Here is a 17,733-nt window from a genome sequence, read left to right as displayed (position 1 = left end):
GACTTGGCTGATGAACTTGATTGTGATGCCTCCTGACGGTGTCGAAATTAACATAGAAAACAGATGCAGGAGTAGGCCATTTAGCCCTTCGAGCCTGCACCACTGTTCAACAAGATCAAGCAATTTCAGTCTCCCAACTCCTCTCTTTCCATACGCCATCAATCCCTTTAGCTGAAAGGACCATGACCAGCTCCCTCTTAAATATATCTAACAAACTGCACCCCCGCAATAACTTCCTGTGGGAGAGAATTGCACAGGTTTGTAACTCACACACTTGCTCGCCGAGTCAGTGTGTTTGTTTGCAGATGTGTTGTCACCCTGCTAGGTAACATCGTCAGTGTGTCTCCAGTGAAGCGTTGGTGTTCTGCCCCGTGTTATTTATATGCCTTGGTTTGCAGGGGTGGTTAGCAGCATTTCCGATTCTGTTTTTCAGTGGTTTGTATGTGTCATGGCCAGACACACTAGTCACCCTGCCGTACATCAGGGACCTATCAGAGATGACCACAAGACTCCTCAGACCCCTAGGTATCAGGGTAGACCTCAAACCAACAACAACCCTATGACAGCTACTGACGAGCATTAAAAACCCCATACCCACAACCAATAAAACAAATGTAAATAAACAAAATACCAGAGAAGGACTGTGAGAAACATTACATAGGCCAAACTGGAAGAAAACTGGCAATAAGTATACATGAATACCAACTCGTCTCTACGAGACACAATCAAATTTCACTGCTCTCAATACACACAGACAATGAAGGACACAGATTCGACTGGGACAACACACCCATAATAGCACAAGTGAACAGAGACATGCCAGGGAGTTCCTGGAGGCCTGGCATTGCAACCGGAACTCCGTCAACAAATACATTGAACTGGATCCGACATACCAACCGCTGAGAAACAGCACCAAAAGTGATTTCACTAGCCCAGCAAACTGAGGCATATAAATAACCAGTGGGACTGAACACCAACGCTTCACCAGAGGCACACAGACGATGTTACCGAGCTGGGTAACGAAACATCGGCAGCCAAACCCACTGGCTCAGCGAGGAAGTCTACAACCTCTACCCCAACCCGAGCTATAAATCTTCTCAATAACCTTAGGTTGATAACTCTGAGTGAAGAAATTCTTCCTCATCTCAGTCCTGAATGGTTTCCCTCTTACTCCTAGTCTACGACCCCTAATTCTCCAACATCGGGAACATTCTTCCCACATCTAGCCTGTCCAGTCCCATCAGGATTTTATATGTTTCTATGAGATTTCCCTTCACTCTTCTAAATTCCAGCGAGTGCAAGCCCAGTCGATCCAGTGTTTCCTCATATGACAGTCCTGCCATCCCAGGAATCAGTCTGGTGAACCTTCGCTGGACTCCCTCAATAGCAAGAATGTCCTTCCTCAGACTAGGAGACCAATCCTGCACAGAATTATCAAGGCATGGTCTCACCAAGGCCCTGTATAACTGCAGCAAGACGTCCCTATTCCTATACACCAATCCCCTCGCTACGAAGGCCAGCTTGCCCTTAGCAATCCTCACTGCCTGCTGCACCTGCATGACACCCTTCAGTGTCTGTTCCACCATGACATCCAGGTCTCGTTGCACCTCACCTTTTCCTAAACTACACCATTCAGAGTTAATGTTTCAGGTCTGGTAACCCTTCCTCAGAAGGTCACCGGATCCAAACACTATCTCTGATTTTTTTCTTCACAGACGCTGCCAGACCTGCTGAGCTTTTCCAGCAACTTCTGTTTTTGTTCCTGATTTACAGCATCAACAACTCTTTCAGTTTGTATTAATGATGCAGCTAGTTTGAGGATCAGTATTTGACTGATCTCAAGCCAATTTCATTATTCTTTATGCTCTGTCTTCTCAAGGTCATTTCAGATTGGAGGGACGTGCCGACCAGTTGGATATTATCAATCCGGTCTACAACACAGACATTGGGGCTTAAGCACTGAAGGATCTCAGCTTGCAATAGCTTATTCTGCTTCTCTTGTACGTTGGTCAATTCCCTGAGGATGCAACTGTGAGATTCTATCCCAGCTCTGCTGAGATTGCACAGGCTAGGAGTGCTGAGGTGGCTACGTGAATGTGGGACACCTCTCTGAGCACTGCCTCCAGACAGGCATAAAGGCAGTAGCCCCTTCTCTGGTTGGGTTCCATTGCGGTTGTTGGGGGTGGGGGGTGGTAGTAGAATTAAGCTCTCAACCATCAGCAAGGTTTGAAGGTTGACTGAAGTTGACGGAGGTTAACTGTAGGTCGTCAGCAGCCGGTGTGTCCTCCACCAAAACAACCACCCCCACTGATCAAAATCCACTTGTCAAGCCACTGGCCCTCGCCTCCCATTCATGATGAATGTTGTTTCCTCATCAGTTTTGCCTTCCTTGTAAATTTCTCTTTCGAGACAATGAAATTCCTGAAATGTCGATGGCATTAATCTGGAACCTAGCTTTCTGTCTCGTAGAGTCATAGAGATGTACACTATGGAAACAGATCCTTTGGTCTGACTTGTCCATGCTGTCCAGGTATCCTAAACTAATCTGGTCCTATTTAGAGTCAAAGACGTACAGCATGGAAACAGATTTTTCGGTCGAACTCGGCCATGCTGACCAGTTATTTTAAATTACTCTAGCCCCATTTGCCATCATTTGGTCCAAATCCTTCTTATTCATGTACCCATTCAGATGCTTTAGATATTGTAATTGTACCCAGCTCCACCAATTCCTCTGTCAGCTCATTCCATACACACACCAACATCTGCATGAAAAAGCTGTTCCTTAGGTCCCTTTTAAAGCTTTCCTCTCTCACCTAGTTCTGAACTCCTGTACCCTGTGGGGAGAAAAGACCTTTGCTATTCACCCTATCCATGCCCCTCATAATTCTATAAACTTGTATAAGGTCCCCCCTAAGCCTCTGACACGCCAGGTAAAATAGTCCCTTCCCATTCAGCCTTTCCCTACAGCTCAAACCCTCCAAATTCCTTGTAAATCTTTTCTGAACCCTTTCAAGTTTGACAAAATGTCTTCTATAGCAGGTAGACTGGAATTTAACGCAGTATTCTGAAAGTGGCCTAACCACTTTCCTGTGCAGCTGCAATATGACCGACCAAGACCTATACTCAGTGCACTGACCAATAAAGGCAAGCGAACCAAACACCTTCTTCACTACTCTGCTGGAACTATGAACCTGCACTCCAACACCTCTTCGTTCGGCAACACTTGCCAGGACCTTAGCATTAAGTGTATAAGTCCTGCCCCGGTTTGCCTTTCCAAAATGCATCACCTCCAAATCGCAAGCTCACATTTGCCCCTTTGTCTCCGATCAAGGCTGCGTTCAATCGGTTCTGGAATTTGGATTCAATCATGTTTTTACAAAAAAGAACACAGGAAGGGTTCTTCAACTCCATCCCTCTTGATTCCCCCTTCCTGACTAAAACTCAGCCTTCAGCACACTCAGTGACCCAGCCTCTGCAAGAAAGAATTCCACAGATTTGCTCCCACTCGGACAGAAGAAATTCCTCCCCATCTCTGTCTTCCCCCTTACTCTGAGATGATGTCCCTCTGGTCCCAGACTCTCCCACACAGAAGGGGAAACAGCCTCTCCAAATCCACCTTATCCACTCCGATTCAGTTGCCCCCAAATCTTCGAAACTCCAGAGGATGTAGGGGCCTGCCCTGTATAGCCTTTTCCTCATTATTCCAGGAATTAATCTGGTAAGCCTTATCTGAACTGTTTCCCCAGCATTAAAATCCTTCTGTCAGGATGGGAAGCAGTACTGTACTCTGGACGCAGAAACACAGATGAACTGTAGAACTGAAGCATAATCTCCCAACTCTTATATTCAATACCCCTCACAATAAACCACAACAGCCTACCAGCTTTACTGATTCCTTGCTGTCCTTACAGGCTAACCTTCTGGGATTCACAGACTGAGTCACCCCACATCCCTCTGCACCTCAGAACTTTGTAACCTCTCACTGTTGAGATAATGTACTGGTCTAAATATTTTGTGTGCCTTACCATTCTATTTTCAAGTGTTGAACATTATTTGAAGTATAGAGACAATGAAATTAAATTGTACTGTATTGTTTAAGGCATTTACTTGGGAACTGCACAAGAATAAGCTTTCCCTCACCAGGAACAAACTGCATGAAATATGAAATAGTTTAAGCTCATTAAAACTGTTTATATCTGAAAGTATTTGTGAGTGATTATTTTTATTGGTTTCCTAACCAAAATAATTACTTTCTGAGACCAGTTTGATAGCCCAGTTGGAGCCACTCAGCTGTTGAACTAATTTCCGCCTTGGTTGGACAGCACTGACTCTGCAAGGCCACCAGTGCTATCCAGTTCTGCACCTCCCACTTCCTCTTCCTATTCCCAAGTCAGTGCTGTGAAATTCCAATTCAGCCTGTCGAGGTTAACCTATGGCACAGTCTTAATGACTCCTCATTCGTAAAGTCCAGAACAGGCCCTTCGGCCCATTGAGTCAATACTCTAAATCTACATAGGTCTCACTTTCCCACACTAGGCCTACCCCACCCCCCCACCCCACCGACAACAGTCCTGAATATTCTGATCCTTCAAGTGATTGTCCAAATATTTTGTAAAATTTGGGAGGATGCCCCCCTCAACGCCCCTCCCAAGCAGTGCCTTACACCCCCCACCCTCTGGATGCAAATCAATTTTTCAAATCCCCCTTAGGACACCTAGCCTCTCACTGTGATATTACAGCCCTTCCTTATTGGCCTTTGAAGGAAGGGTGTGTACCTGAGTGTATGCATGTGTGTGTGTATCTGTTTATCAGTATGTGTCTGAGTATCTATGTGAGTGTGTCTGTGTGACTTATATAGTTATAGAATCCCTAGAGTGTGGAAGCAGGCCATTTGGCCCATTGAGTCCATACCAAACCTCTGGGGAACATCACATCCAGACCCATCTAACCTGTCCTATCCCTGTAACCCTGCACTTCCCATGGTTACTCCATCTAACCTACACAGCCTGGACACTGTAGGGGCAATTTAGCAGGAACAATCCACCCTAAACTGCACATCTTTGGACTGTGGGAGGAAACTGGAACATCTGGAGGAAACCCATACAGACATGGGGAGAATGTGCAAACTCCAAACAGACAGTTAACCCAAGGCTGAAATTGAACTTGGGTCCCTGGTGCTGTGAGGCAGCATGCTAACCACTGAGCCTGTGTGCGTGTAGATGAATGTATGTGTCTGTCTGTCTGTACAGTTGAGCTTGCGTGTCTGTGCATGTGTGCGTGCACATGTGTGTACAAAGAACAGTAGAGCAGAGGAACAGGCCCTTTGGCTCTCCAAGCCTGCACTGATACATTTTGCCCTTCAGTGTTAAAACTGTCTTCACTTACAGAATCCGTATCCTTCTATTCCCTTCCTATTCAAATATTCGACCAAGTGTTTTCTGAAAGCTGCTATTGTGTCTGCTTCCAACACCTCCTCTGCCAGTGTGTTCCAGGTACTCACCACCCTTTCTGTGAAAAACTTGCGTTACACATCTCTATTAAACATCTCCTCCCATTGGATACCTTGAATCTGTGTCCCCTGGTAATTGATCCCCACCCTACCCAGGGAAAAAGCCAAAGAGCATCTTTCACCGAGTTGATGGTCCTCCAAATGCAGTTGATGCTTGTCTCGATGTGCATCCTGGGGACAGGCAAGAGAACACAGAGCGTGGTGTCCCACTGCATCTCTCTCCAGACTTCTATCCAAAGGCACATTCTAGCAGGAGATATGTGACAGTCTCAACCCCACCGCAGCTTCTTCGCGGGCAGTTTGCGGTGATGCAGGATGATCTAGTGCACATGGTTCTAAGGAAGGGTCACCAGCCTGAACCATTAACTCTGATTTTCCTTCACTGCCAGACCTTCTAAACTTTTTCAGCAACTTCTGTTTTTGTTCTGGGTGTACATGAAGGCTATCTCTGTTAGTGCCCTTCTCACCATCGGCCAAGAGGTGTCTTGGTGCTTGTTGGAAAGTTTTGGTGATGAGGTATTCTGTCAAATGATTTTGACAGTCTGTTCATGGAACCACAGACAGGATCAATCCTCTCCTTTTCCCTCAGGGTCTCAACGATGCTATGTGCTGACCATGTACTAATGGACTTGTGGTCAAAGGTGTTTTTCTTTGCCAATTTCTCCACAAAGGACAGGTGATACAGAATAGTCCAACTACTTGGAATGCTCCACAGCAATGACGCCATACTCATCCTTCACAGCACCAGGGACAGATAGAACCTCAGTACATAGTGACACTTGGTGTTCGTAAACTGAGGATCTACGCTCAGCATGATGCAGCCTTATTGCAAGGGTAGTCATCAGGATGAGGGCAGTATTGGTTACATTTGTCCCCCCGTCTTTATCCAGCATCTTATACAGGGAGTCCTTGTAGTCATGGATGAAATAGAAGATTGCTAGGGTAACTGTAATGGCACACTTTTGGGGAATGGGCCTGACCTGCACCACATACAACAGAGAGAGTGCCTCACATCTGATGCATACCGTGTTCAATTCTGGTCTCTCTGCTATAGGGCGGATGTTGCGAAACTTGAAAGGGTTCAGAAAAGATGTTGCCAGGGTTGCATGGTTTGAACTGTAGGGAGAGGCTGAATAGGCTGGGGCTATTTTCCCTAGAGTGTCAGAGGCTGAGGGTGACCATATAGATGTTGATAAAATCATGAGGGCCTGGACAGTGTTAATAGCCAAAGTCTTTTCCCTGGGGTGGGCGAGAGCCTGGGTTTAAGGTGAGAGGGTAAGATTTAAAAGGGACCTAAAGGGCAACTTTATCACACACAGGATGGTGTATGTGTGGAGCAAACTACTAGAGGAAGTGGTTGAGGTTGATACAATGACAACATTTAAGAGGCATTTGGATGGGTACATGAATGGGAAGGGTTTAGAGGGTATGAGCCAAATGCTGGCAAATGGGACGAGATTAATTTAGGATTTCTGGTTGACATGGAGGGGTCAGACAAAAGGGTCTCTGTGCTGTGCACCTCTATGAATCTATAACCAGGTTTTGCCTGCAAAGAGTGGAAGCAGCGCTCCCAAAAGACCAGTTCTGCTTCACATCAGCAATGCACTTCTTTCAAGATGTTGAGCACACCTCAGACCCTCTGAACTATATTCCCAGCACCTTCAGTTAATCTGCCCTGACAGTGAAGGGGGTGAAGGATTGGTCAGCCCAATTCCCAAAGAACATGGCGGTGCTCTTGCCTCGATTTAGCTTGGTACCCAAGGCCAGTTCCAACTGGTCATTGATGCTCATGCATCTGTGCACTGGCAGCAGACCCGAGCAGAAAACATCAGCGTTGGCCATGGACAGGGAGGCTTTGACCTGCAGGCCTCTGCTGCCTGAAACAGTCAACACTCTCAGCTTTGCATTCTTCCTGATGGACTTAGCAAAGGACTCTATATAACACACAAACAAGGCAGGGCAGAGTGGGCAGTCCTGACTGACTCCAGATCTGATCAAGAAGCTTTCTAATTCCCACCCACTGATTGAAATTGTACTAACAATGTTGGTGCATAGCAGTCGGATCCAACTGGGGATTCCCTTCCCAAAGCCACATGAAGAGTGCATCCTACATGTAGGTGTGCAATATCCTGTCAAAGGCCTTCTACTGGTCCAGGTTGATGAGGCAGGCATTTACCCCATAGTACTGCACATCGATGTTCATATCCCTGAGGAGCAGTACAGCAAGGTTTGGTCAGGGTGAATCCCTAATCCCAGAGAAGACCGGTCAGCAATGGCCTCAGACAGGATTTTGTAGTCTGCATTCACAAGTGAGATTGATTGCCAATTCCTAATTTCCCGTTCTGCTTATTGATGTGGGTGATACTACCTTTCCTTGTGGATTCACACATACTACCTGCCAGAAGCATTCTGTCATACTCCTTCAGCAGGTCCTGGCCAATCAAGTTCCACAAAGTCGAATACAATTCGGCCAAAAAGCCATTGTTTCCAGGGTTTTATTATTTACTAAGGACTTGAGAGAGCTTTTGTTGAGAGATAACAACTGGTCCAGTCTTTCCTGTGCGCTGTTGTCTAAGCACCCCATGATAGGGGACGGGAACGAGTGGGAGGCTATGTTGTCTGTGGGCTTTGTCTAATACTGTCTGGCATAAATGGTTTTGCTTATCCTCAGGATATCTGACTGAGATGACATGACCAAACTCACTTCATTCAGGCTACTGAGCACAAAGCTCTCCCTATGCACCTTCTGGAAGAAAAAAATGGAAGCACATCTCATCTTGCTCCATGGTGTGGACTCTGGACTGGAAGATTATCTTGGAGGCCTCCAAGGCAGAGAGCAAGGTTTGCTGGCTCTCCACCTCCTGGAGATCCTCTATGGCATTGACACCATTGTCTGCAGCAGGAGTAGATTCTGCATGCTTTTCTGGAGTTTGGGCAGTTTTTCTATCTCATCTTTTGAACATCTTTGAGGATAAGGAACCTCTTTATTTTTCCTTTGACTGTGGCCTAACAGCCCGATAGAGACTCAAAGAGGGGTTCATAGTTCTCCAACCTGTAATCCCTTTTGAGCTCCTCAGTATATTCTAGGGTCAACAGTTTCAGGCTCAGGTTTCACCTTCCCTTGCTGGCCCACTGGTCATCTTGCAGGTGACAGCCAGCAGAAGGCAGTGGGGAGGCACAGAGATAGATACACAACTCTCGGTACAAGGTGGCTTATGAAGTGTATAAAGTTACAGGCATTACAAAACAAAAACAGAAATTTTACTGGATCAGCTTTAGCATGTCTGGAGAGAAATCAGTGTTAATGCTTCAGGTCCAGTGACTCTTCCTCAGAACTTTTCCAGCAATTTCTGTTTTTTGTTTCTGATTTACAGTATCCGCAGTTCTTTTGGTTTTTATCGCATAAAGATACAAATTTGATTTGCATTTCAAAACATAATTAGTAAAGCTCAAATTACCTAGGGACCACAGACATTTATGAACAGCCAATACCAACGTTGCAGGCGTGGGCAGGGGCTGTTTCTGACAGACGGACACTGCGCTTCCTCTAACATGGAGTTTTAAAAGGTGTTTCTCAGCAGCTTCTCGGTCTCCGGCTCTGATCCTGATCCCGGGAAAGGAGATGCAGGTATTTACTGTCAGTGCCTCCCACTCGGGGACATGGAGGGAGGGGGAGTGGGTTCCTTTCTGAGCAATGAATCTGTTGACAAAGGGCTCACTGTGTTTCTTGTTACAGGGACACAACTCACAGAAACATTTCTGAAGAAGTGTCTCGACCCGAAACGCCAGCTTTCCTGCTCTTCCGATCCTGCTTGGCCTTCTGTGTTCATCCAGTTCTACTTCTGCTGCTGCTGCTGCTGCTAAATGTTTTTCCAGGTCAGTGCACATTTCAGCTGTGATCAAAGGCTGGAGGTGGGAGGGAATCAGGAATTTATCTTGCTTTAAGGTGCGATGTGGGCTGCAGGTGGAGCCATTGAGGGAGTGGGTACAGTCGGTTCACATCCCACACCATGATCATGGGACAGAGCCATAAGGAAGGCACTTAATATATTCAGATTAACCCCTGGGATGGGAACAGTGGCATCTGGGCACTGAGCAACACTCAGTGACACAGAGAAGGTTGCCTGGAATCCAGTGGGACTGGATTGGGTCCAGAGCCCTGGGATCAGAATCTGTGACAATACTGTGATTGGATAGAACACTGGGAATTAGAGAACATCAAGTGCGGAGCATCTGGACTGGGGATTGGAATTTTGTTCCTGGGAATGGACGGAGTCAAGGTGTACTGGAGCGGGGGGGGTGGGGGGGGGGAGCAAAGTCTGACAGGAGCAAGTTACTGCAGATGCTGGAATCTGTATTGAAAACAAGAAATGCTGGAGATCACTGAGGTCAGGCAACATCCTAGGGGACAGCAAGCTAACGTTTGATGTTTCTTCATCAGAGCTGAAATGAAGTGTGGAGGGGACAGCATTTATGCTATAGTGGAAGGTGGGGATTGGAGCACTGTGGGAGAAAGGATGTTGATAGTTCGGGTTAAATGATCAGAATATGAGAGTGGCAGAACAATGGTGTGTCTAACTGCCAGGCTGGGAAGAACAGACCCCACTGGGGTGGGAGGAGGGGAGAGAGGGTGACAGACAAGCAAAGCTAAAAGAAAAGGAAAGAATGGGTTCACAATTTGAAAGTATTGAATTTAATATTTAGCCAAGAGGTTGTAAACTGCCTAGTTTGAAAATGAGATGTCGTTCCTCCAGTTTGTGCTGTGTTTTGTGGAGCATTGCAGCATGCCAAGGGCAGACAAGTGGGCACGTGAGCAGGACACTGTGTTAAAATGACTGGCAACAGGAAGGGCGAGGTCATGCTTTTGCATGGACTGTAGGTGTTATGCAAAGCGGTCACCCAGTCTGCATTTGGTTTCTCCAATGTACAATAGACCACATTGAGTTCAGTGAGTACAATACACAAGGTTGGAAAGGGTACCAGTGAAATGCTGCTTCACCTGGAAAGACTACTTGGGCCCTTGGATGGTGAGCAGGGAGGATGTGAAGGGGCAGTTGTTTCACCTTCCGAGGTTACATGGAAAGGTGCCCTGGGAAGGTGGCGTTGGTGTTCGAGGATTGGATTAGTTGTCTGGGAGGGAATGATCCCTGCAAAATGTAGACAGGTGGAGTGAGAGGAATATGTGTTTGGTGATGGTGTCCTGCTGGAGATATCTGAAATGGCAGAGAATGATCCTTGGAATGCGGAGGCTTGTGGGGTGAAAAGAGAGGGCAAGGGGGACCTGAACATGCTGTTGTAAGTGATGGGGAGGGGCAAGAACAGATGTAGTTGAGGGCACTATCAACCACAGTGGGTGGGAAACCACAGTTATGGAAGAAGGAAGTCATGTCAGCAGGACTGTTTTGGAAGGTGGCCTCATCCAAACAGGTACAATGTAGGTGAAGGAACTGGGAGAATGGGGTGGGAAGAGCTGTAGTGAAGGTAGCATTGAGATTCATTGGTGTTATAGTGCATGGTAGTGGACAGTTTATTCCTCAAAATGGAGACGGAGAGGTCAAGCAAAGGAAGGGAAGTGATAGAAATGGATGGTTTGAAAGTTAAAGAGGAAATTGGAGGCAAAATGAACAAATTTTTCAAGGTCCAGGTGGGACCATGAAGCAATACTGAAACAGTCATCGATGTACCGAGAAAGGAGTTGTGGGAGGGCAACAGTGTAGCAAGAATTGTTCCACATACTCCATAAAGAGGCAAGCAGAACTGGGAGGTTAGTGCTGAAGGGGTGAGGATCCATATTGCTTCGGGCCTTTTCAGGCCATCAGATGCTGCTTCACCCCCGGCACCGTGCACTACTCTGTCACTGTCCTCACAATCTGTCCATAACCCTTTCCACAGTCTTGTAATCCAACTCCACAGTCATTCAAGCCTTTATATTTCAGAGTGAGGTTTCTGCTCCTGAGCCCTACCTCACATTGTGCTCGTGCCCAACTGTGATTTTTCTCCCAAGGCAATGTGACCAATATCCAGCTGTTTCTCCCAGCATGTGTCAAAAAGGGAAACATGTGAATCAAAGTGCTGTCTAGCTGCTCAGTGCTGACAAGTATCCAGCACAAACAGCTTTTAGTTGAAGACCCTCAATGTCTCAGCTTTAACCTTGCCACAGAAATGGAAGCAGTGAGTTACTGATTGAGCTTCTTGTAAATCCAGCATTGCAGTGTAACATGTGATGCTTGGAATTTAACTTACCAACAGGGAGGTTATCCTGTGGATAAGTGCAAGGAATTAAGGGCTACTGGGAGAGTGCCGGGGAGTGGAGTTGAAATGCCCTTCAGGCATGATTAAATGGCAGAGTGGAATCGATGGGCAGAGTGGAATTGATGGGCCGAATGGCCTTACTTCCACTCCTGTGTCTTATGATCTTATCCAGGTGACTGTCCTGTCCCAGTTTCTGGGTTCCCTGGGGAGCAGTTTGTGCTGCCCTGTACCTACAAAGGGAATGTCCCAGTCTCCAATTTACTGGTAATCTGGAGAGAAATTTTGAACAAGTTTGTCAATGTGAGTAATGATTTGAGAAAAGAAATGTTGCATTTCAGTAAGATAAACCAGGCAGGGATTGGGATGACTTGGTGATTCAGTGGTTAGCACTACTGCCTCACAGAACCAGGGACCCGGGTTTGATTCCACCCTCAGGCACTGTCCATGTGGAGTTTGCATGTTCTCCCAGTGTCTGCGTGGGTTTCCTCTGGATGCTCCAGTTTCCTCCCACAGTTCAAAGACGTGCAGGGTAGGTGGATTGGCTATACTAAGTTGCCTGTAGTGTCCAGGGATGTTTAGGTTAGGTGGGTTAGACATGGGGAAATGCAGTGGTAGGGGAATAGTTCTGGGTGGGATGCTCTTCCAAAGGGTGGTGTGGACATTTTTGGGTTGAATGGCCTGTTTCCACACTGTAGAGATTCTTCTTCTTTGATGACTTTTGAGTTTTGTCAAATAGCTGGGGTGCAAATAAAATGTTCAGATGAAAGTGGCATCACAGGTGACAGGGTGAAGAAAGTTTAGAGAGAGTAGGAACTGCAGATGCTGGACACAGCAGGCCAAGCAGCATCAGAGGAGCAGGCTTTCCTGCTCCTCTGATGCTGCTTGGCCTGCTGTGTTCATCCAGCTCTACAACTTGTTATCTCAGGGTGAAGAAAGTGTTTGGCACACTTGCCTTCGTTGGTCAGATCATTGAGTATAAGAGTTGGGAGATCAAGTTACAGCTGTACAAAACACTATTGAGGCTACATTTGGAATACTGCATACAACTCTGGTCGCCCTGCTGTAGGAAGGTGTTATGAAACTGGAGAGGGTACAAAAAAGATTTACAAGGATATAACGGAGACTGGAGGGTTTGAGTTATAAGGAGAGGTTGGATAAGCTGGGACCACTTTCCCTGGAGTATCGAAGGCTGAGAGGTTACCTTATAGAGGTTTATAAAATCATGCCAGGTACAGATAAGGTGAATAGCCAAGGGCTTTCCCTCAAGGTAGGGGAGTTCAAAATTAGAGAGCATAGATTTAAGGTGAGAGAGGAAAGAGTTTCACATTGAGGTTGGTGCATACATGGATTGAGGATGTAGTGGAAGAAGGTATAATTACAACATTCAAAAGACATTACAGGTACATGGATAGGAAAGGTTTAGAGGTATTGGGCCAAATGCTGGCAAATGAGACTAGATCAGCTAAGGATTTCTGGCCACTGCAGATGAGTTGGACCACATGGTCTGTTTTCATTATAAATGTATGACTCTAAGCCTTTGCTGGGCATGGTATTGGGATATAATGTAGCAGCTGTGAATAGTGGACAAATATTTTCAATCCTTTTCCAGGTGACTCGCCTGTCCTAGTTTTCGGGTTCGTTGGAGAGCAGGTTGTGCTGCCCTGTACCTACAGTGGGAATGTCTCAGTCTCTGATTTACAGATAATATGGGGGACTCTCACATGTGAACTCTTACACAAGTTTGTCAATGGGAATGATGCTTTAAGAGAACAAAACGCACGGTTCAGAAACAGAACAAACCTGTTCAAAGATCAGCTGGAAAAAGGCAACTGGTCAGTTCTGATCTCTGACCTCAGGGAGACAGACCAGGGTGAGTATGAATGTCAGATTTACAGCAGGATGAGAGATCACTTTCGATGGAAGGAAGTTGTTTCCTGTCACAGGTGAGAGGTTTCTGTTCCAGCTATTAGGTTTAATGACTGATTTGAAATGGTGCAATCATTGTTGACCAGTCTAGAGTCTCTGAACATTTTTGCAGTTTATTTCACACACTATACTAAACGCGATGTTTTCTTTACAGCGAGCTCCTACACCTGAACCGAACACACCTGTACCAGGTCAGTCTGTCTCTAAGCTACTGCATGTGGTTTCAGCTGTTACATTTGATCATACTGGATAGACAGGGAGGGACATTGGAAGGTTTGAAATGCTGCGATGTATCTTCCCAAGAATGACTTTGAATGTTAGCATTGTGGGTCATTGTTACCTTGAATTCATCCTTAAACTCCCTGCAATTGTTATTAGAACATAGATCAATACAGCGCAGAACAGGCCCTTTGGCCCTCGATGTTGCGCCAACCTGTGAACTAATCTAAGCCTCTTCCCCCTACAATATCCCATCATCATCCATATGCTTATCCAAGGACTGTTGAAATACCCCTAATGTGGCTGAGTTAACTACATTGGCAGGCAGGGCATTCCACGCCCTTACCACTCTCTGAGTAAAGAACCTGCCTCTGACATCTGTCTTCAATCTATCGCCCCTCAATTTGTAGCTATGCCCCCTTGTACAAGCTGAAGTCATCATGCACGGAAAAAGACTCTCACTGTCCACCCTATCTAATCCTCTGATCATCTTGTATGTCTCTATTAAATCCCCCCTTAGCCTCCTTCTCTCCAATGAGAACAGACCCAAGTCCCTCAGCCTTTCTTCATAGGGCCTGCGCTCCAGACCAGGCAACATCCTGGTAAATCTCCTCATCCTTCCACATCCTTCCTGTAATGGGGCGACCAGAACTGCACGCAATATTCCAAATGAGGCCACACTAATGTTTTGTACAGTTGCAGCATGACATCACGGCTCTGGAACTCAATCCCTCCATCAATAAAACCTAACACACCGTAAGCCATCTTAACAGCACTATCATCCTGGGTGGCAACTTTCAGGGATCTATGTACATGGACACCAAGATCCCTCTGCACATCCACACTACCAAGAATCTTTCCATTGACCCGGTATTCTGCCTCCCTATTCTTCCTCCCAAAGTGAATCACCTCACATTTATCCGTATTAAACTCCATTTGCCACCTTTCAGCCCAATTCTGCAGTTTATCCAAGTCTCCCTGTCTTACTGTTTCTGAGTCTCACTTTCCTGTCTCTTAGATACAGAACTCTGAGGATTACTGCTTCTGACAAGCATTAGTGTCACCGGAATTCTGTGTGGAGTGTCTTGGTGTAATTTTAACAAAACCCTCCTGTTGGGAAAACTGATGGGATTGGCATTGATTCTAGCTATAATCGGTGAAGAGTAATATTGATACGGGTGTAAACAGACATGCACAAAGCCTGACACAGATGTATCTGTTTAAAACCAATAACTAGGACTGTCGATATAAATAATGTGTTAGCAATTGTTAACCTTTTCAGACCATGGCTTGAATCCTAATATTTTCGTTTTGAGGCACCAGCGACAGTCGAGTTGGAAAATAATGAAGAATTCTACAACCGCATAGGCCCTTTTGCCACGTGTCCAAATTTCTGTTGGCTTATTCAGTCACATATACATCAATGGTGGAAACTCTCAACCATAAGTACACACCATCCATTGATCCACGGTAACAGGAACTAAAGACACAAGTTACTGATCAGTGCTAATTGTAAATCCAGTATAACCATGTGAATCTTGCAATGTAATATACCAATAGGGAGGTTATATCTATGGATAAATACTTCCAGTCTTTTGCAGGTGACTCGCCTGTCTCAGTTTCTGGGTTCCTTGGAGAGCAGGTTGTACTGCCCTGTAACTACAAAGGGAAAATCCCAGTCTCTGATTTACTGGTCATCTGGGGGAGTCACAAGACGGAAATTGTACACAAGTTTGTCTATGGAAACGATAATTTGAGAGAACAAGATACACAGTTCATAAGCAGAAAAAACCTGTACAAAGATCAGCTGGAACAAGGCGGCTGATCTCTAACCACAGGAAGACAGACCAGGGTGAGTATCAGTGTCAGATTTACAGGAAGACGTCTGCAGAGTTATATTGGGAGCAAACTGAATGTGTTCATCTCTCTGTAACAGGTGAGAGGTTTCCTCTATTTCAGGAATTCTCTATTTAATCTCTAATTTTATGGCAATGATATTGCAGGGGTTATGTTACAAGGTGAGTAGTCTGGAGATCTGGACTAATCATCCAGAGACTGGGAGTTCAAATCCTATCATGGCAATTTCAGAATTTAAGTTAATAAACTGAATTTAAAAGTTAGTCCCAATAAAAATGACCATGAAGCTGTTGAAACTGGCTCATTCATATCCCTTTTGGCAGGAAACCTGCTACGCTTAGCTGTTCTGGTCTATGTGTGACTCCAGTTCCACATTAACCTTGTGACTTTTGACAGCCCCCTGACTTGTTCAGTCACTTCAATCAAACCACTAGATAGATTGGCATAGAACTGAATGGACCATTGACTGCAAACTAGGGATTGAATCTGGACACAACAAAGATATACGCCCAGCCTTATCGATATGGCTACGTACCTACTGCTAATGCTAATTCATTGAGCTGCTGGATTTAATTAAAGGGAGGCTGCTGCTGGTCAGTGTTGGAAAGCATATGTCGATCCCATTGTGAGGCAGTGTGCGTGTGCAAGGAGTTGTAGGGTGTTCTGGTGTGTGTATGTAATTATTGGTATTTAACCTCGCACATCCCTGCAGGAGTAGAAATCCCAGGGGTCAGTTTGTATTGGGAGATAGCAAGAGCTGCAGATATGGAGTCACAGATAACTGAGCTGGAAGAACACAGCAGGACAGGCAGCATCAGAGGAGCAGGAAAATTTGATGTTTCGGCTTGGGACCCTTCTTCAAAAATGGGGCCGGGGAAGGCAGCTCAGTAATAAATACTGAGGAGGGGTGGGGCTGGGGAAGGTAGGTGGGATGGTGATAGATGAGTGTGGGTAGGGAGTGGTGGGGAATGGTCAGTGGTATGGGAGGGGCAGGTAGAGTAGTAAAGAAGATGGACGGGTTGTGTCAGGTTAAGGAGGTAGGGATGAGAGGCTAGATAAGACTTGGGATGAGGCCAGGGATGGGGAGATTTCAAAACTGGTGAATTCAACTAACCTCATCCCACCTCCTTGACCTGTCCGTCTTCCCTGGACTGACCTATCCCCTCCCTACCTCCCCACCTATACTCTCCTCTCCACCTATCTTCTTTTCTCTCCATCTTCGGTCCGCCTACCCCTCTCTCCCTATTTATTCCAGAACCCCCTCCCCATCCCCCTCTCTGATGAAGGGTCTAGGCCCGAAACGTCAGCTTTTGTGCTCCTGAGATGCTGCTGGGCCTGCTGTGTTCATCCAGCCTCGCATTTCGTTATCTTGGATTCTCCAGCATCTGCAGTTCCCATTATCACGAATTCAATGTTCTGGCCACTGAGCTGTAGCCTCCTGAGGCAGAATATGACGTGCTGCTGTTCCAGTTTGCGTGTAGCATTATTGTTGCACTGGAAAAGGCCCAGAGAGTGGGAGGGCAAGTTAAAATGGTTAGCAACTACAAGGTATTGACATTTGTCGTGAACAGAGCGCAGATGCTGTACAAAACGGTCTTTGAGCCTACGCTTGGTCTCACTGATGTAGAGGAGGCCACGTCGGGAGCAGTGGATATAGTAGACCAGATTGGACGATGTGCAGTTGAACCCCTGTTTATTATGCAAGGTTTATGTTGTGCCTTGAATGGAGGTGAGGGAAGGTGTAGGGGCAGGTGCAGCACTCCCTGTGGTTGCAGGGAAAGGTTCTGGGAATGGTGGGGTGATTGAGGAGTGTGGACTGGATGAGGGAGTCATGGAGAGAATGGTCCCTACGAAATGCAGATAGGGGTGGGGAGGGAATAAATATCTTTGGTTGTGGAGTTGGCTTGTTAGTGGCAGAAATAGCGGAGAATGATACATTGCATGTAGGGTTTGGAGGGGTGAAGTGTGAG

General features: G+C 46.2%; 1 protein-coding gene across 1 annotated transcript in view; it reads left to right on the top strand.

Annotated features, from left to right (window-relative positions):
* LOC125448464 (uncharacterized) overlaps nt 1-4,150 on the top strand; it is a 60,869-nt gene extending 56,719 nt beyond the window's left edge. The window contains exon 25 of the mRNA XM_059641284.1: nt 1,880-4,150. Within this exon, the coding sequence (XP_059497267.1) occupies nt 1,880-1,956 (77 nt within the window). The 3' untranslated portion in view covers nt 1,957-4,150. The remainder of the gene's footprint in view (nt 1-1,879) is intronic.
* Nucleotides 4,151-17,733: the final 13,583 nt, after the last annotated feature.

The sequence above is a fragment of the Stegostoma tigrinum genome, chromosome 41 (assembly GCF_030684315.1).
Source record: "Stegostoma tigrinum isolate sSteTig4 chromosome 41, sSteTig4.hap1, whole genome shotgun sequence".
In the NCBI taxonomy this organism is placed as follows: domain Eukaryota; kingdom Metazoa; phylum Chordata; class Chondrichthyes; order Orectolobiformes; family Stegostomatidae; genus Stegostoma; species Stegostoma tigrinum.
This window is presented reverse-complemented; position numbering and strand designations above follow the sequence as displayed.